General features: G+C 34.2%; 1 protein-coding gene across 1 annotated transcript; it reads left to right on the plus strand.

Annotated features, from left to right (window-relative positions):
• Nucleotides 1-1,767: 1,767 nt before the first annotated feature.
• Nucleotides 1,768-22,033, plus strand: LOC130444415 (sperm flagellar protein 2-like). The gene is made up of 8 exons (XM_056779535.1): nt 1,768-3,808; nt 3,857-4,123; nt 7,381-7,734; nt 8,774-9,254; nt 12,842-13,344; nt 13,989-14,272; nt 17,950-18,672; nt 21,317-22,033. Exons 1-8 carry the CDS (start codon nt 1,768-1,770, stop codon nt 22,031-22,033), a joined length of 5,370 nt encoding a protein of 1,789 aa, XP_056635513.1.
• The last annotated feature ends 64 nt before the right edge of the window (nt 22,034-22,097 follow it).

Consider the following 22,097-nt stretch of genomic DNA (forward strand, 5'->3'; position numbering starts at 1 on the left):
ACGGATATCTGAAGCACTGAATATTTCATACGAACGCGTTCATTATATAGTTCACGTCAATTTGAACATGAGAAAAATTGCTGCAAAATGGATCCCCGAATATTTGAATGTTAACCAAAAGCGTGCAAGGGTAGAGGCATCGCGTTCGATCTGTGCTCGATTTGAAAACGATTTAGACTTATTAAACCGAATTGTTAGTATGGATAAGACTGGTTTTCCAAGACCTAAGAAGTTTCGTGTCCAAAAATCTGGTGGCAAAGTTCTTGCTTGAGTTTTTTGGATTGCCATGGAGTGATTATGATTAATTTTTTGGATAAGGGTAGAACAATAACTAACTGGAGACTACTATTCGACATTACTGACCCCTATACGGGAAAAAATTAAAGAAAAAAGACGCGGAAAGGTGTTTTGTTTTTGCAGGACAACGGCCTTGCACACAAATCTCATGTTGCCGTGCAAAAAATTCGTGATATAGGGTTTGAATTACTAGAACACCCCCCTTATTCACCAGATTTGGCTCCGTCCGACTATCATCTCTTTCCTCAACCTCAAAAAAAGTTTAAAAGGTCGGAAATTTTCTTCCAACGAGGAGGTAATAAAAGCTGGGAGGTCTGGTTTGCAGAGCAAGAAGAAACATTTTTTTTGAAAGGTCTAGAGACGTTGCAGGTTCGCTGTAATAAATGTATACAATTAAGAGAAGAATATGTTGAGTAATAAAATATTTTGACATTGAAATTTTGTTTGGTTCTATAGTAGGCTAAGAATTTTTCAATATATCCTCGTACTTGTGGCTCAGAGAAAGAAACAAGTTTTGTTACATAAAAATATACACATAAATTGTTTTTATCAATATTTGGATTTTTTCTTTAGCCCTTTCCTTAAACGCCATTTATAGGACTTCTTTACGACGGCTACAATTTGTAAGTACTTTGATCGGCTTTAAGGCTTCTATCCTACTCTCCCATTTAGTCTCACTTAATTGTTTCAAAGTTAATCATTTAACATGCTTTAAAGTAGAAGTAGAAATCGAAAAAAATGATGATGTTTTTGCAACATCATTAACCATTAGATTGAGAGAGGCAAATTTATAATTCTAGATTCCACTCCTGCTTCGCGGCCTCTCATATAGGCCCCATTATATCCCTTGAGCCCTCCAGAAGAAACGATGACAAATTAGAAATATGAATTTATGTCGAATTTAATCGAAGAAAAATTCATCAAATATATATTTTGATTAAGTGATTATCAATATTTTGTCAATAATGAGCAAAATTCGCCGCCCCGGATAAATGTGCGGGTCAGCCGGTCTTGGATCAGGCGCTGATGGACTACGAAGCGTTTACAATATTTTGGTTGAAAGTAGGTGTAGGTTTTTGACGACACTGAGTTCAAATATAATGTCCTTCCGTTTATACCAGAAGTGGATTTCAACTTTTTATTTTGAACAGTATCTGATATCTTTCATTTTATTTTCGAATTTCGAAAAAATAAAGTGCTTTCCATGTATTACGATTTTTTTCCAAAATTTTAACCTACACATGAAACTAAGTCAATCAAACGTTATGACATATTCAAATCAGTGTTGCCATATCTCAAAACATAACTAGCAACCCTTGTACTGATAGCTATTTGAATTAGAATCTATAGCTGTCTTTAATTTCATACATGTCTCTTTGCTTTGATTTGATTACAGTTATTTGATTGACATTTAATTTGATTACTAAAATAATATGACAAGTAGAAATTGAAAAAAAAAAAAATTTAACCATGAGCGAAATAGTAAAACAGTGGATTCAAGACAAACTAGGAATAATCGTAAACTTAAGACCCGAGACATTTTGCGAGATTACAAAAGATGGCTTTCTTCTTAGTAAAATTCTTAGAGCTTACGAAATCATCAATGACGATCAATTGAAACAAATACGTCCAAGTGATACCAAAGAAATTTGTTATCAGAATTATGAACATATTGTTGGTTGGTTAAAAATGTTAAATATTAACGTAAAACAAGCAGAAATAGAAGATGTAGTCGAGAGTCGTGGATTGACATCACTTAGTCTCTTTTATAAATTGTTTTTAGAACTGAACGAAAAAGATTGTCTTACTTTTATTGCACACAACAAATTGAACCAAAAGTTGCATCCTTGCACTCCGAAATTTCCAGTGATTAATGTAAAAGAGAACCCATATGATAAGCTTAAAGCTATGGATAACAAATACAAGGAATACATAGAACATTCTTACGACGTGATTCATTGGCTTCAAGACAGATTCGAAATGGTAATCAGCAGATGTAAAAGTGCTAGAGACGAATATAGATGCTTAGCAGGAAATTCTAAAAGAAAAGTATCCAACGAATTCCATTTTCCATTAACCACTATTTCATGCGAACCCACAATAGAAAACATTTCCGAAAGAACTCTAAACTTAACTTATGATGAATTAGAAGAAGAGAGTCGAAAATGTAGATTAAAAACATTTCAGCCGAATCCTATAGAAGCTCAAATAGTCTTGGATAGAATAAAGGATAAATTAAAACGAAAAGCCGAAAATGAAATATTCAGAAAAGAGTTGGAAAAGTGCGTACGACAAACGCTATGGGGAAGAATAATGAATCAAGAAAAAGAAGATTTTTACAAAGAAATTACCGAGAAAATAACGAAGCAGACTATTTACGAAAAACAAATGTTGCAAAAAATGCAAGAAGTCAAAAAACAAAAAAATCAAATGTTGAAAGCCAAAAAAATTGTAACGGATCAAATAGAAAAAGAAAACGAAAATATAATAGAAGAAAAACTTATAGAAAAAGAAGATTCATTAGATTCGAAGAAATTACAATATTATTTGGAGAAAGATCGAGCTTTAGAATTGCATAGAGTACTTTTCGCAGAAGCTCAAAAATTAAAGGAAGAGAGAAGACAAAAAGTATGCAATGACACTGTGAAAGGTATTAGAGACGCAGCAATAAAACATTCCGAATACAAAGAATTATTCAACGAACCTCCTCCACAATATTTGATAGACACGTGGTATAAAAAAGTTATATTAGGACAAGATTTATTTGCAGCAAACGTTTCCCCAAAAGAATTAATTAGAAGTGATTCTCAACTTCCGGTAACCACTATTCAAAACGAGATTAGTATGCAAAATCAATTAGACGCAAAATATTTTGAGAGTTATTTGAATTTCGAATGGCCTTGGTTATTAGATAATATCGAAGCTAATGAAAAATTGGTTTATGATATGAAATGTGGTATGAATGTACTTGGACACAAAGTGCATCTTCTTTTATACGAAAGATATCCTTTAGCTCCACTACCACCACCTCCTATCTCATCAAATATAGGTATAAAAGTATGCGTTACTGGTGTACCAGACCTAGCTTGCTTGCCTTTATTAGCGAAACTTTTGTCGTATAAAAAAATCCTTGTGGTGGAAATTCAAGACGCTTTAAATTATTGTACAGACGCTTTTAAGGTAGAATCATCTGCGGAGGTTGAAGATGATAGCAAAAACGACGAGGACGAGCAGGAATTGAAGAAGGAAAAGAAACAGAAGCCGAGTAAAGGAAAAAAACGTCCTAAAAATAAATCTAAAATGGAATTTCCAACCTACACTTCACCGATAGAACATGCTGATAAACGAGTTCAAACTCCAAAATTTTATCCTTGCGAAAAAATCATTTTGTCTCCACAGGCAGAACTTGGTAAAATAGTGATAGAAGAATTAACGAACGGACATGCCTTAACAGATTATCTATTGGTATCCATGTTTGTAGAATATATAAGATCTAAACCGGATATAGAAGGTAGTTTTTTTGTTTGAATTTAACAGTTTTTTGACTTTCTTTTTTAAGGATGGGTACTTATAAACTATCCGACGAATTTCGATCAGGCTATTCTTCTCGAAGAAGCACTTTCTGGAATTTCCGTACCTGGTGTAACACCATCTAACAAAATTTGTAAAAGTCTATTTGATATTGTGGGAAGTTTTACTGAGGTAGATCTATCGGTAACAGAAATAGATGAACGTAGATATTCCAAATTGGTAATTGATCCTACTGATCCCGTTGAGCCGCCTTCATACGATACAGTGCTTACAGCTTTTATACAAGTCTGTCCAGGTACTTTGTTAGATAAGAATCAATATTTGTTATTTTTTTTTAGCCATACTGTGGTATAGAATTTTAATTTTACAGTAAAGCTGAATTATACCACATATCCCAAAGATAAAAATAACTCGATCCATCATTACTCTCCTTAAATTTAGTTGACTTATTATTTAATTTTTTAGTATATTTATATGATATAATATAAAAAGAGGGTAGGAAGCAGGATATATTAACAGTGGAGAGGGGTCGGATGAAGCTGTGCAAGGTATAAGCGTGTGAGGAATATGTGTTGACAGAAAATGCCTCCACACGCCATCTGCCTACGCCGGTCTCAACTTAATGTAATTCAAACTATAGGATGACGTGATACACAACTGTACGCCATCTAACAGCGTCGATCATAATTTAATCTAGTGGAAACTATAATAGATATCGAGTGGCTCCATCTTTTACTGGCCAGCAATGAACTATACTATAGATATTTCTTGACGAAGAAGTTATCTGTTACTTGGCAGAAGTTTCTATACATAACTTGTCTATTCTACAAAATTCTAGAATTATTCCAAGGGTATAGTTTAAGGCAGGATCACACATTTGAGTAGTTAGTTGAATATTGAAGATAAGAAACAAACAATACAAGTATCCAGGCAAATGAATGTCGACCCAAGCCGTTCTAAATTTAACATTCTACTATCTTATTAAAACGACCGTCTATGGAAAATGTTTTTTTTTAAAGTATCCCAACTATTTTGATGAACCAAAATTAATGAACCACCTAAATTACGATAAGTTTGTGCAGCTTGAGCTTTTATAGACTTCTTAAGTTTTTTCAATGAAAAATATAGAAAAAAATTTGAAACATTCATAACGAAAATCGCTTAGAAATCTACCTCTACAGATATCAACTATAAGGCTTATAGTTCACTTTCCATTAATAATTACCTGCCGGTTTATAAGACAAAAAATTTTTTTCTTCAAATGTTTCTTTGTTTTAAATGCTGCTTTATAAGTAATGAACCTTTTATGGTTTTTAATCCACATGAATTGTGAAAACATGAAAGTCAATAAAGAAATCAAATTCGAGATAACATTAAACAAAGATTGCGACGTTTTCAATTTTTTCAAAACAAACCATATAGGTTTCAAAATTCATAACCGGAGTAATTCATGATCTCGGGCTCGAAAATATTCTTAAGAAAAAGGAAAAATTTCTTGTAAATTCTAATATGGGAAAGGGAGATTAGGGTTTGCCGAAAAACCCCGTAACCCTCTTATATGTTTTATCCTTTCAAAAAAGTGAGCAAAGAAAAAGCTGGAAATGGGAGTGGAATGAATTTACGATGTCAAATAAGGAGTTTCCAATTAAAAAAAAATATCTTCTGTGTCATCATGAACATCAAAATTAGAATTTGAATACAGAAATCAATCCTTGTTAATAAATCATGAAGGCTTAGGTTTAATTTTTTTCGTATGGCCAACCATCTGACCATACAATTATAATGTTCAATAATTTGGTGTTACGCCTCAGTGTGAGACGTAGCGATGCTATTAATACTGCATTCATAAAAACAAGCAAACATCCTTACGAACTCAACTGATTGAATCATAGTTAGATATTGTTCATAAAATTCGTATAGAAACTTGGTAAGTCTACATGATGTAAAAACTATAAGGTGTGCTCTTCCCGAGGGCTCATTTTCGACTCGTTCTGCGCATCTCTCAAGAGCCAATGAGAATTCACTCCCAAAACGATGCGCTAATATGAAATATTTGAATTGAAAACTTTCGTTAAAGAAGTATTCTAAATATAAAGATTGCATCTGTTCCCATCTATTTATGGCGATCAAATTATTATTTTGTATTAGTTTTTACAATTTTCCTGTACTTCCAAATTTTGCAAAAATCCATTTATACAAGTATTCAATTTAAAATGTTTCAAATTGGCGCGTCGTTTTGGGAGTGAATTCTCATTGGCTGCTTCCTAGCTGGTGCGCTATAGCACACCTTGTAGTCTTTACATCATGGTAAGTCTATTCCAAATAACAGAAATCAATAATTCACCATACGAGGTCTAGATATTAAATAACAAGACTGCGCGTCTAGAGGGCACCCTAGACGGGTGAGGTAAAAAACCAGTAGTGCGTTGGGTATCTAGATATCTTGTCTACGCACGTCTCAAAACACGTTTCCGTCACTATTACAGTATTTGCGCAGTAGAGGTTTGACACAATCGTGTTTTTTTGTTGTGCTGAAAGCCATGTGTGACGAAAAACGGAAGCAACGTATCAATCTCAAATTATTCGTTAAATTGAAAAAAAACTCCTACTGATTGCTATAAATTGTTGCAAGAGGCCTATAAGGACAATTCTATATATCGTGCGCGTGTTTTTGAGTGGTGTAAGCGCTTTAGTGAGAGCGGAGAGAGCAGATCAAAATTCAAGACAATATTCCAGACGGTCGGACTGTCAACCGGATTTACTAATTGTCAGTTTTGGCAACACTGCTAGAATAAGTTCGAAAAAACGGTTCGAGTTGTGAAAGAACAACTCGTAGATTTTGCACCATGACAACGCAACTGCCCATAACGCGCTATCTGTGAAGCAGAATTTGACAGTAAGCGCACTCCAGTGCTCGAACACTCGTCTTACTAGATTTGGCACCGTGCGACTTTTTGTTTCCGAAGATAAAATCTGTTTTGAAATGGACACGAAATAGGATTTCCAGCACTGTTTCGATCAATGGAAAAATATATGGAAAGGAGTGTGGTGAGGGGAGGGAAATATATTGAAGGGGAGCATTCGAATGTAGAATAATTTTTATAATAAAACCCTTTTTCGTAATCAGTTTCGTTACTTAATAGCCAGACCTCGTATAGCACTAACGGTCAGCACGGGCGTCTAAAGGCGGAACCAATTAACCAAAACTGAAATGTATGAAAATCAAAATTGTATCTGTACTATCTATTGAATTATATAAAAATTATAGATAATTAGTCAATTAACTCCATAAGTCAAGCCTATCTTATTGCAGCAATGGATTGGCGCAGCGTTTTCCAAACTTTTTTCCCCGCGGCCCGGTGCGAGAATTGTTTCGCGACCCACCTTATAGAAAACATTTATTTACAAAACATTGTTTTCATTTCCTACAAAAAAATTGTTAATAATTATATTAAAAAACATAAGTAATCAGTAATAAGAATTCATTATCTTCATCAAAGTAAAAGTGAGCTACTTTATGAATGTCTTACTGTATTCATTAATTTAATTTAGACGAGGAGATTCTCGAAAACATCCAGCAACCTAGCGATGTTGTTTTACCTGAAGGGGACGATTCCGAAATGATAAGTAAATTTTATTCCGATATGGGGTGCCTTTACTCCTTATACTACAAGTCTTTTGACTATTCTACAATCAAACAGTTGGGAAAATTGATAATCGGAGATTTCAGTATACCCCCCAAATCATCTATCGAACTTTTTGGCGAAGGGATCCGTTGTATTGAAGCAGAAAAAATAGTTGATTACAAAACTTCGAAGATTGTATTAGCGGGTGATAAAGTGGAAAGAGAAAGAATTGAGAAAGTAGTGAAAAAACCTGATATTGCAGGAGCTGGTGCGGAATCCGGTAAGAATATTTGATATATACTTTTATGAATATTGATATTTCCAAAATTAATGAACATACATTACATTAAATATAGAAATTATTCGTCAATTCTACTAACAAAAATATCATCATGACGGGCAGGTTCAAGTTTGTTTTTTTCCCACCTTCATTATAAATTAATATCTACAAAAAGTTGTTAGCCGTTTGAACAAACAAACTTCGTGGCAACACATAAATACTATAAATACGAGGCTTGCTACTTGCTAGATCTTGCAAGATCGTCATGTGACATATGGTGAGATTGAGGCATACTTGGGAATCAGTTCCACTCGCATACATTCAATATTGCATGAATACTTGACTGTTAAAAAAGACTTGATACCGCAAAATTTACCAATCGCTCAAAAAAATCTCGTGAAAATTGGTGCAAATAAATGATAAAAAAATCAATCGTGCTATATGGGCCTTTCAAGACCCAAATCCAACAAAAGTTGATCGCGCACGAAGCACCTCGGAGCAAATGGTCGCCTGTTTTTTCAGAATAACTGAAGTTGTCGCCACCCCCATTAGAGCAACGTAGAACGGTCATGAATGGTACACCAGCATTTGTTTGCCAGAAGTGTTCAGGCAACTCAATCGCAGAAGACCAATCATTCTCCACCACGACAATGCGAGCTCTCACACATCTGTTCAAACAAAAACGTTTTTTAACAGTCAAAGTACTTTTTTTTTAAAAATAATTATTTCATTATCCACAAAACAAAATTCTGTGGCCAAAACCAAATTTTGGACCAACAGGCTATGCGTTATAAGTGCCCTATACATTTAAACGAACACGTTGCACCTGTTTGAATTTAGCCAGCCTAAAGTAAAAGTAGTCCTTTGATTCCCATTGGATACAGATGGCCCAATTGATCAAGGTTACTTATATCCAAAAGGATGCAAATATCGCTTAACGTGTTAATCTTCAGATTTATATCACGGTTTTGAAGTATTTCAAATATTTCTTCTCTCCCTGGTCATAGAGATTCTCCAAATCTATAAAACATTTTTTTAGATGTTGAAGATAAAAGTAAAAAAGGGAAGAAAAGTAAGAAGGATAAATCGGCCGGGAAAGACAAAAAAGGAAAGAAAGGTGTTACAATTGTCTTTGAAGACAAAACAACTCAAATCCCAGAAGTTAAAATCGTAGAAATAGAGAAAGAGGAAGAAGAAATCGAGAACCCAGCGAAACCCGGTGAACCTGGTTGGAGATACTTGAAATTGAAATTGTCCGAAAAAATCGGAAATATACTAACAGATTTATGGACGGCTTTAGAAGAAGTATTTATCAACGATATGACTCAAGTGTTGTTTATGAAAAAAAACGTATTGGACTTATTAATGCCTTACATTAAATACGTTCAAGAAATTATGAATAAACACATTATCAAACCGGACGATAGGCAAATATATTTAGTAAAGTTTCAAGAGAATTTCAATAAATTTGATTACGATTTTCGTCGAGACAACGAATTTAAAGCGGAGTTACATTGCTTGTAAGTGAAACATTGCATTAAAATTTTATTCAATAATTTTGGTTCACAAAAATAAATCTTATTAGCTTTGTCCGCGGTAGATATCCTGAACGTGTCCTGTCACCAGATTCATGCGCAGTTTGAAATTGTGCGTTCACGTTGATCATAAAACATGTTCAGGATTTAGAATTCCGTCTTCGTGGAGCACAGATTTTTAGTTCCAAACGTGTTTTGAATACGTCCAATGTATCCTCGGACATTGTATTTTAGCCTCCTCCATGAATTCTTTCAAACTTTCCTCCTGAGGAAGTGAGAAAGTGATTTCGATTTAGCAAAGCATTATTTTTCCTATTACATTTTTACTGCTTAACTCTCAATCTTATTTCATGTCCCGGAATCGACAAGGCGGGACAAACGAATGGAAACCAGAAATGTTCCAGGAAATTGGGGACGGTTGGCTATCGTGGTTGCTATTGTTTTATTTATTTTAGTCCATTTTGGTTTCTATTTGTTATTGTTGCTCTTAAATATTCGAATAAATCAACTGTTTTTATTTTATGTATTTTTTCTGACTAACATTCTAGATTAGTATAGTTCTTCCAATATCAATTTCAGATTATAAAAACTGGTTCGAAACCTTTGCTGACAATTTTGTCTGATCTACCATAGGCGTAGATACCTCATTTTATAAATTTATTATTATTTTTATAAATACTTTTGAAAATATATATATCTTATGTGAGAAAGTATTCGTTTAAAGGCAATCGAATCTTTATAAATTGGACGGCATTATACGCCATTATTTAGACGGATGCACTTGATTATAGTTCTACTTGGAACTAAGAAAAAAATCATTATTATACCTCGTTAAGTTGCTACAACTGAATATTAAATTATAAAACGTAAATAGACGAGTAAAATGTATCTACTCGTAAGGGCGTTTGTTTTAAACAGGGTACCAGACGTGAACTGAGACCTTTTTGTACCCCAATCGTTTTTTTAGGAAAAACGAAATTTCGAAGCAAAACCATAAAGGAAAATGAATTCCTTGCAAATAAAACAAAAGAAACAAAAAACATTTTCTAAGTACCTTTATAGATAATAAAGGTGTCAGAATCGTCATCATTTGATTGAATTATGATGGATTGTAAAGAGGGTGATACCACATCTTCTTCTTTGATAATATGTTCAACACAGTTTTATCCAAAGCTCTTTGCGGTCTGTTGCTAGAATTTTCTTTACGAGTTCTACAACCTCTTTACTCAGTTCTGGAGACTGATTACATTTTGGTAATTCTGAATTTACGTTTATCCATATCAACTCTATAGGGTTAAATAAGTAATATTAAGCACAGCTTGTCAATACAGTTGAACCTCTCTAACTCGAACCTCCTTAACTTGAAAACCTCTCCAACTCGAAAAAATTTTTTGACCCGTGCGAAATCCTCTCTAGCTCGAAAAAAATCAATGTAAAATCACAACCTCTGTAACTCGAAGTCTGATCGACTGACAAAGTTCTTTATTTTTCAATATTTACCCCTAATAGTCTCTTATTACTCGAAGCCACGATCACAAGTCTCTGCAACTCGAGGAGCGAAAATGTAAAGGCATATAAATATACATACCGTCTTGGAAGGTGCTAAGAGAAAACTGAAATGTCTGAGCATTCCTGATAAAGTTAAGGTTATTGAAGCTGTGGATCGAAGTAAAAAGAATAAGCAACACATAGCAAAAGATTTTGGCATTCCTAGTAGCACATTGTAAACGATTTGGAAAAATTAAGACGAAATTTTATCTCGATTTTACGAAGGTGACTGTAGTCGTAAAAGAAAGAGAGAGGCTGAACAGTGTCTCGGCGAAAATGCCAGAATTTTAGGACCAATCTTGCGCGAGAAAGCTGAACAATATGCAAAAGATTCATGCTGTGACAGTTTTAGAGCTAGTAACGACTGGCTGCAGAAGTTTAAGCGGAGGCACGGCATTGTTTTTCGTAAAGTCTGCGGTGAGAGCGCCGATGTAAACAAGGACACACGTGACGATTGGAAGCTAAAACTGCAAACCATAATACGAGAATATGACTTTGATGACATTTTCAATGCCGATGTACAGATTCACGTGCCCTTTTTATATAATTTTAGGTTTATTTTACATGAGTCAACCTGACAGCACATTAACTTTGAAGACTGAATCATGTTTTGGTGGAAGGTACAGCAAGGAAAGAGTTACAGTGCTATTAGCCGCCAATGCAAGTGGCACTGAAAATTTGAAGCCGTTTCTGATTGGCAAATCAGCAAAACCACCTTGCTTTCGAGAAGTGAAATCTTTACCAGTTGAATATAGATCCAATAAAAAAGCATGGATGACGATAGAATTGTTCACTGAATGGTTATTGTCCCCCCAAAAACAAATGAAGCAACAAAAGTGAAAAACTTTACTGTTTAACACAATACATTGCCACCTTTAAAAAATATTACTGTGCAGTTTTTGCCACCAAATACAACTTCAAGACTGCAACCCCTTGATCAAGGAATCATCAGAAATTTCAAGTGCTTTTACCGAAAGGAGGTTGTAAAAAAAATTATTTATGACATCGAAGAAAAACAAAAGTCAAGTATTACACTTCTACATGCAGCTAGGTTCATATATGAAGCATGCAAGAATGTTAGTAAAAATACTATCGCGAATTGCTTCAAAAAAGCAGGTTTTGCAGATGTCACCTCTTTAGAATTAGAGTCTGAAACTGATTGTAATTCGAACATCCAGCAGCAATGGTCTATAGTTACTGCGCACTTCAATATTCAACAACCTGTGACATTCGATGAGTTTGTTAATTTTGATGATGGTATTTCTGCGTACGGACTCTATACTGATTCTGACATTATTACAAGTGTACGAAATGAAGACGAGGACGATTCTGATGACGAGACAAAGTAATGATGCGAAACATGCCCTCGATACATTGAGAACGTCTTTAGAGGGATCAGAAGAGAAATTGGTGATATTTTTTCATCTCTACATAGCATCGATAATATCATAGATCTTTAATCTCTTGAATCAAAATCTAAAAGAAGAATAACTGATTTTTTTAATTAAATTGTGTAGAAGTTTTTAATAGAAAAGGATAAAATTCATTAAAGAATGTTAACCTCTGTCTCGAAGTAAATTTATTTCACTTTCACCAATAGATTGCTCGTCTCTTGAGTTTCGAGTTAGAGACTCTAAACCTTTAATATCAGTACGCAATTCTTTGGTTGTTGGGCCTTTTTTACGAGCGATGACAGGAATAGGAATATTTTTTTACATAAATGCTAAAATTTGAGCTTTGTCACTACTATTATTCAATATCTTGAGGAGTTGCCTGGAGTGATAGGACACGTTGTCCACCACGATTACTGACTGTGGTGGAATGTTAGGTAAAAGCTGTTCATTAAACTACTTTTCAAATAATTCTGCTACCATATCTTCATGATACGACTGAATGAATAAGCTGCACAGTTAGTACAGCTGTATCTTGTTATCTCGTACATTTTCTTCCAGCACTAGATTAAAAGCAAAAATTTACACTAAAGTAACTTCTTATTATACTAATATTGAACAAATTCGTTGTAGAATAAACGAAATCAGAAATAAATTGTTCGACTTGTGTGACAAAAAATTGATAGCAGGAGAACAAGAAAGACACTCTTTGATTTATCAAAGCTGGATACCAAGGCAGCTGATAGAATTGGTGAATAATTATATCAGTGGCTTTCAACTGGAACTAGACAGACACATGGATTCTCTGATATTTATAAACGACTACTTCACTGGTTTGATTACGCAGGTCCCTAGTGAAGAAGTTATGTCTAGAGAAAATCTAGTTAAATTTGAATTAGAGAACCAATCTATACATAAAATTGTTAACGATTTCTTACTAGAAACCACTAATGAAAACTTAAGCAGAACATTACAGCTCCTAAAAGATACATTAAGAATAATATATCAAACTGCTGTAACGTATGCACAAAAAAGAGATAATATTGCGTTTGCTTATTTTGATAAAGTGAAATTATTATTTTGTCCCGAGAATACGAAGGGAAAAGGAAAGCCAAAAGCAAAGAAGAATAAGAAAGGTTTGTATTTATTTATCTCATAAAGAAAATACAGAAAATAGTTCATCCCGATATCCATTAGATCTTAAATCATCAAGTAAAATGTCGATTTTTGTTCTAAAGGCCGCTTGACATGATGCAAGACCATGTGCAAAAAATTGCCTAAAAATTTTGAAGAAGGTGTTGGACCCTTCACAATTAAAAATTCTCAACGTTATGTGAAAATATCATATCATATTTTTGCAGCCAAAACTTGAGGATTTGACGACCAACGAAATTCGGTTGATAGATCCGCGATCTATGAAAACTAATGTTTCATGAATAAGTCATTTCACGTTCCAGTACTGAACAAACTGTTTGTACACTACCACAATTGCTTTAATGTATTATTGGGCAATCCCAAGGATTTAACACTATATTTGTTAGTGTAGTATTTACAAAGTATGTTGGACAAACTAAGTGATCGGCGAATGACCGGATTAGAGCAACTAAATCATTTAACATATGAATGAAAAGAAAATTGCCGAGTGCTAAATCAGTCAGAGATTCTTGATGCATTTTTTCGATGTTATTTTGAAAATATATCAAATGCTTCACAAGTCAATCATGAGAATCTATTTAGAATAGTTACAACTAGATTAATGGTACTTAGCTTTGTTTTTTAGGAGCTAAAACTTTATTGACAGCTTTCGAACCAAGCGAAATTGTGAAACGAAATCAAGACATTATTTTTGACGAATGGTTGTGCGCCTTAAAAGGCGAAGTAGCCCGAGCCGAGATTTATTTTCAATTGTTACAACACGATATGTTTGAGAATGTCGAATTAATAATTAAGACCGCAAAACGTGTATATCTTAAACTGTTTGAAGAAATTCGATTTCGATATGAGAAAGAAATGAAATGTATCAAAACGGCTTGTTATATTTTCTCAGCTGCTGTAGAAAAAGAGGTTTGTACAATATATTTAATATGTCTGGAAATTGTAATAGAAGTAGCTCATATTCATTATTTTCATCTTTCTTAATGGTTTGAATTGACCATAAGAGACACTTTATGTATCAATATTCATTAAAGCTGCATAAGCATCAACTGGAAATGAGGATGAGAAGGAGATATATACGAAGAAAAAGTAAAAATACTAAAAGAAGATAGAACATTTTTAATTGGTAACTCCAGTGATCGAAACGGACAATTGATGAGAATATAAGTAACAGTGGGTATCGTAAAAATGTGTTTCAAATATGAAGAGAAAAAGAATATGGATTGGCGAAACATTAGAAAATATCTTCGGGGCTCAATTTAAATCCAAGTAGGGAGAAAATGGATTAAAAAATGCTTGATGAAAAATATATGGTAAAAAGTAAATTCAAACGAATAAATTTTTAACAAGTCTTAATTTTTAATCATGCCATTTGATATAGTCTGCAAATTTCCAATGGCCGGCCAATAAAAATCAATTTTTTGACCACTGAATAAAAAGAAAATATGTACAGATTAGAATTTCAGCACTCTCAATTGAATATTCCTGGTTTTACTCATTTATGGTCCATTCCAAGATCAGAATCAGAAGTGTTTAGAGTGCAAATAAATGCTACTGCTAAATGAGTTCGAAATATTGTCAAATATGTTATTTAAATAGATAAAATATTAATAATTTAATATAACAACAGTTTACTGTAGTAATCCACAATAATCAAAAAATTACAATAAGTAATTTAACAAACAAAAATTTTATTTCTCGTTACCTTTAGCAGGAATGAGGTTTTTAAGTATAGGAGGCATACTCTAGATCAAATTATTTAAATTTTGACACAAAGTTTGTATGAGATATCATCAAGCCATTCATAGGGCGCTCAAGATATTCTATTGTCTAGAAATTGCGACCCAGACAAATTCTTTGTAGTTCATGTTTGTGACTGGGAAGATTATTCCATTCTGCCAATACCCTGAAGCTTTAATCCTTGAATCGGCAACCTACGACACGCGTGCTCGACCTGGGAGGCCTGGCAGTTGAAATGAGACACATAATTCGTGAAGTAAACTGTACACAATCCGGCGAGTAGCTAAATGATGTCAGACAAGGGTAGAGAGACGGCGGCCGCGAAGAGACACTTCTAGACGCGAGCAAGCGATTTTAGGCTGTTCCAACGCTCGGTTAGGGGCATTCCCACGGCTTTAGGGGAAACGTCTCTTTCTTCTTACGTCGCCATCTCCCTACGGAGGTTGGACATCCAAATGACTATTGTAGCACGTGAAACCGCAGCTCTGAAAATTTCTCTAGGCGTCTGCCCGAGCCATCTACGAAAGTCTCTCAGCCATGAAATTTGTCTACGACCGATGGACCGATTTCCTTCGATCTCCCCTCGTTATATGTCCTAGGTACTGCAACTTTCTCCCCTTGATTGTCGTGAGAAGTTCTTCATGTTTATCCATTTGCTGTAGGACCTCTATGTTTGTCTTATGCTCCGTCCAAGATATACGCAGCATTCGCCTGTAGACGTACATTTCGAACGCTTCAATTTTCTTCTCTGTGACCGCATCCATCTTCCAACTTTCGCATTCGTACAGAAGAACAGGAAAGATGTAACAGTGAAGCATTCTGGTCCGGAGTTCCAGGCTGAGGCTGCGGTTTGCCAGAAGATTCCTTATGTTGTTCATAGTTTTAGGCGCTTGATCAATTCTTGATCTGACACGAGCGTGCCCAGGTATCTTAGAGATGACACTTGTTCAATGATCTCTCCTTGATGTCTTATGGTGGCGTTTCTTTGTATTTTTGAGAATATCAATAGTTTGATCTTGGACGTATTCATATAAAGGCCAAATTGCTCACTATATCTTACGACAACGTCCATAAGAGATTGAAGTTCTGGTAGGCTACTGGCTACTATCACGGTATCATCTGCGTAACGAAGATTATTTATAATGTTTCCATTGATCTTTATGTCTGCAGTTGTATTCTCGAGAGCTTCCCTGAATACTGCCTCAGAGTAAAGGTTAAACACTTGGGGAGACAATACACATCCTTGTCGCACGCCTCTTCTTATTGCTATCTCTTCTGATGTGGACTCTTTGATTTTGACTGTTGCTGTTTGATGCCAGTAAAGTCCGATTATGATCTTTAGATCTTGTGTGTCGATCTCGGTTGATTTTAGGAAGTTGATCATTTTTTGGTGTGACACACAGTCAAAAGCTTTTTTTATAGTCGATAAAGCGTGCAAATACAACTTTTAGGAGGCGGATATACCATTATTGAAACGTATATTCAGTTAGACTTTATTTGGTTTAGTACGATATATTGTAATAATAAATACCAGATGTTGTTATTGAACGGACACATTAATTGTAATATTTTTTATCAACCAGGGCGTATAAGAGCGCGATTAATGTTATGGCTCTTAGATAAGTGATCACTGTTTTGTTCCGCAGAGAAATCGAGTCTATATGCATTATCTTGTAGAAGCGAAGTATTCCAGATGTCATGACATTTTCAAAAAAGACTTGAATTGTAGTTTTGAGTTGATGGTATTACAACGAAGACGAAAGGATCAAGCAACCCAATGCAGTTGTAAAATTGGACAATCTTTGGTGGAGATGGGAAGAGCTTTCACTGATGGGAAATGTATGAAAAGTGCAGATGATTGCTCTAATAAGCAAGCAATACTGGTCTAGATTGAAGATGTACCAGCATCAACACGGATATTCAGTCTTTCGTTGGAGTTAATGACATTTCTCGGTTGACAATCGTTGCGTGGGACTTTGACAATAACCATGTGGTTAGAAGAGAACTGATCTGTCTGCTACCAGTCGAAAGATTTACAAGAGGAGAAGATATTCTATCAGAATTCTTTAAGAAACTAGACTAGATTGTTTGCCTACTTGCTATGTTTAGGACTTTTCTACCTATTCTTACTGCATCCATTCGTCAACAACCTTTGAATTTTCATTGCATTAAGACAGTCTATGCTCGAAGGTACCGAGTGGAAGCTTAAAATCCATGATAGATATTGTTGTTATAGTTGTTAACTACATTGCTGGTCGTTCTTCATTAACTCCTAGTCACGTGATTCTCAAAAGAAATGGAAAGTGGATGTTCATATATTCCATTACACAGCAATATACGTTAGCTTAGCCGTGCTTTCTATATTTGTGTAATGTTTTGGAGGAATTAGGTACTTTTTGGTGCAAAAAAGTCAAACTCAAGTCTTTCATAACTAAGTTTTCCGAAATGTTATAAAAATAAGCAAAAAAATACATACACAAAAACAAATTTTATTTATTATTTCGTATATATCATATCAATTTAGTTGTTTAGCATTGAATTTTGATATACAAAAGCAACATAAATTTAGGCGTATGCAAAATTCATTCATTATTTTAATCACGATGACAATACTAGGCTTCCATTACTGTAAATAGGATCGGAATACAAACTTTCGATCAATGTATGTTTGAAGAGGCTCGACGTCAAAACGAAGCTCTTTGCGAGTCTTGAATTTTGTAATAATCAGAGTTCAGAGAGGGTCAGTACCGACTATAAATGTGGGACTCATATATTTCTCTTCTGTTGATGAAGATTCACATTCGCAATGTTTATATAGTCCATAATCTAAACAAATTTTGTTATAGGTTCCAATACAAGAGGAACTCATTTTCAAAGACGATGAGCTACTGATAAACGCCGAAAAAATCTGGTTCGAGCCGCCTCCTCCTAAAAAAATTGAACCGTTACCACCGGATTTCATTTTTACAAGCACACAACTTCAAAGTCTTATTGAAATTTTCCACGATTTAGCCGTAGATGGTTTCATCCCTAACATGCTATTCACCTTTGTCCTTCAAGATGTCGTGGTTACGGACGAAATAAATATTGTTCCACCGCAGTGGAGAAAGCTAAGCGGGCGAAACGTTACAGAATTTTCCAGAAGATTGTTCAACAATCAGAAATATATCCATTGGAAGGATTTCATCATTTACAATTTACCGGTGAAGATTCCAAGTTCCGAAGATATTATAAGTTTGAGGAACCAGTTTTTGATATTCGATCCTAACCATACCGAATTAATCGACAGAGATTGTTTCAAAAACATACGGTTTTGGTTTGAAGACGAATTTGATGATTCAAATGAGTTGAACAAAATAAAAAATTTATTATTCGATCTGTACCGAATTAATCAACAGATATGTAATTATACGGCGATGTTACTGGACTTTTGTAAAGGAGAATGTACACAAGAAGGTATAGCGAAAGCTTTAGCACTGATAAATGGTAGATCAGTATGCTGGAATAAAGATATTGGCAAATTGTTTATCAAAGAAACTTTGATCAAGAGGAAAGTACACGAAAAAGAAGTAATTATCAATTCTTTATGCAAAAGCTTTGTTAAATATCACAATAATGGAAAATATGAAAAAATTGAGTGTACCTTGAAACGGTTTAAACTCAAAACCAGTATCTCCATATATCAATCCATAAATGATCATAATTGACAAATCTATTCACCCTTCATAGTTGTATTCTAGTCTGCAGTGAATCGGCTGTGCTTTGTAGCAGTAATATGAAAAAATTGAAATTAAAGTAAATAACATTTTAGTGTGATTTTTTGCTAACGGCAAATGATTGTGGATAAATGGTGTTTTTAGTTACATCTTGCGACTATTGGTAAGTAATTTTGCCGTATTATTTGCTTTGAACATAACCTCAAAGCTTTAAAATCAACTGATTGGAAAAATGCATCCTCTTGTATCTAGGAACAAAATCCCTTATGTACCTTGGAACGCGTTCCATGGTACAGGCGGTTAATTTTTTTGTTTTTTTCTCGTAGAGATCGAAACAAGACTGGTAACAAGAGAGATCCAGTAAATCCTGATGTCTTAAAAGAGGCCTTAAAGGCTGTATGTAATGAAAATCCAGTAATCCTAGGAAGTGCAACATCAGCCGAGAAGGGAGCTACTATCCCCCATAGGTTGTTTTGAAGACAGAATGCTATTTGGGCACCTCCTGGAACAATCGGAGCTGCAGCTCCTACTAGCTGGCTAAATGAACAGTTCTGTTATCGAAACTTCTAGACCATTTTATTAAGTTTGTTAAATGTTCAAAGGAAGAATGCGTGTTGTTATTTGTTTTGAACATAACCTCTAAGCTATAAAATTATTCGATTGTGTACATTGGAACGCGTCAAATAGGCTCCAGCCACTTGATTTTACTATATATGGCCCACTTCAAACATTTTAAAATCAAGGTGTAGGATTTTGGCTGTTTAGTAGTGGAGGAAAAACGTTTGACATTTACTCAATAGCGGAGGTTGCGGGAACTGCTTTTCCTCGAGCTTTCACGCCTAACAATATTTTAAGTGGTTTTATAACTTCCGGAATATATCTGTTGGATGTAGATGGAGAATTCGGCCCGCCGCCGAATTAAGTGGACATATTGCCACATGCCCATGCTAGACATGCAAATCACACATCTCCATTGAATACGTTGTTGCCGATCGAATTGTAAATAAGCAACCTAGCCTTAAATTAGTGCTAACGAGCAGTTTCTTTGTTAGTGGCTTTAGCATTATTCATACAAAATTTGTACATAAATCATTTATTGTAACAATGGAGGCTGAACAGAATTGAGTTGATAACCATACTTTTTAAAAATATCTCATTACGTTCATTGAAAAAAATAGTGGTAATCATTTTTCCACCGCATTGACTATCAAGCAGAAACCCTCGAAAAATGATTTATTTCGCCAGAAGTACAACCGTTTCCAAAAGCACTAGCCAGGAAAAACACAAAGAAAGGGAGAAAGACTGGAAAACAATTATAGTAACCGACACTCCAGTGAATGATGAAATCAGAAGGAACAAGAGAAAAAAATAATAAAACGGTAACAAAAGACCTAAATTTGGGGAAAATTTCAACTCCAAAAGTTTCGCCGTTTAAAGAAATTGAGCAAAAAGCTGCAAAAAAAATATCAGGTAGTGGAGACCTTATCCAAAAGTGAAAGAAGCATTAAGTGTCATCAGATGAGAATAGTGCAGATGAAGAGTGCGGAAATTTAATGAATGCTGATAAAGGTGGGAGAGGAAGGTAGGTAAGAGAACAAGTGGAAGACCTATGAGTGTGAATTTTATTTAAAAAAAAATAAGACTTTGATTATTTAAATGCATAATTTTTATAAAAGAAAAAACTTTGTCGTTTTTTAGTTTTTTAAATCTGTTATTTTGTTATTTTTTACTGTCCTTTTTAAGGTACAAGAGGATTGTTCCAGGATACATAACTACATGTACCTTGGAAAGCAATGTAAACAATACAAAGTTTGTTTTACCCACTTTTAATGCATAATACAAGGATCGTAGTCGCTATGTAAAACGCCCAAAATAATAATTCAGGCGCCGTGAAGACTTAGTGGAATGCACCCATTGTAACTCTAAAGTCCTCAAGAGTGCGCTCTATCTATAACTTTTGCTTACCATTAACCCAACCATAGTTCTCGAAAAGTCTTCTTGTTAGTTTATTGTTTTCTGTCTAGAAAATTCTTCTTTTCTAAGAGAAAATTAGAGGTTTTATCAAATAACAATTTGGGATCGACCAAAATATTCGCTTAACTAATTTAGACGTTCCAACATGCAATAAATTGTAATGTCTTAGATCTAAGATATGAACACTCACACAAAAAAAAGGAAAATAAAAAGTACAGAACTCAGATTTTCGAGAAAAATAGATAATAAATCAAAATACGACAAAATAAAGAATAACACTATTTTTAAAAAAAAATATTTTATATACAAAAATATAGAACAAATTCCAGACAAAACTAAGACAAGACTATAAAATAAATTTTAAATAATTTATAAGTTTGCAAAAGTTTAACGTTAACATTATTTTTTAAGTGTCCTCGTAAATTCGCCTTATTTGTGATATTTAACAAAGCATTGACTTAAATCATTAGTGGTCACATTAATTCTGTTTTGCGACAAAAGAGAACTGTATCATATTTTTCAGGTGGAATTGAGAGAAGAAGAAATAAAAGCTAATAAGGAATTTGTCGGAACTATTTTGGACGATATCATTGACACAACAGTCCATGTTTGTGACAGTGTAGTAATCACAGAACTAGAAAATAGTATCGAAAATATACAAGAAGAAAACGAAAAAGAAGAATCAGATATAGGCATAAAAGAAGAAGAAATTACTAATGATAATGAAGTAACAGATATATTGATTACTGTCAAAAGTAAAGAACTGCATTCACCAACGAAAGAAACTCTGAATACCGAGAAAGAAGATTCAAAAAATTCAGTCGAAGAAAAAGTAATAGAACCAAATTCACAGATAATAGATGTGTCGGATAGCGCCGGAAAAGAAACATCATCTGAAGCGAGTGATATTTTACCGAAATTTTCTAATATTGCTATAGGCTTCGAGCCCCTGACGTATCCTCCTTTGATATATTTTTTATTGTTTGAAGACATTGCCACTGTGTTGATTAAAAGTTTAGCTGATGTTCTCACTTCCGATGACAAACAATTTTTTGATATTGTTTGCGATATTTATTTGCATTGTAGAAATCGTCTATTTAACAAAGAAGTGCTCTGCCACGAATTTTTGAATAATAAACAATTTTTGAAGCTAATGGAAGGTAAAACAAAATTTATAGCTCAAGTACCTGGTCGCATTGTGGAAGATATGCTACTAGAATTGGGAATAAATTCAGTGTGAAGTGGAAATTCACGCATTTTATTTATTTTAGATACATTAGATAAATGACAAACTCAAATTTTAA

This window comes from Diorhabda sublineata, chromosome 5 (assembly GCF_026230105.1).
Source record: "Diorhabda sublineata isolate icDioSubl1.1 chromosome 5, icDioSubl1.1, whole genome shotgun sequence".
NCBI lineage: Eukaryota > Metazoa > Arthropoda > Insecta > Coleoptera > Chrysomelidae > Diorhabda > Diorhabda sublineata.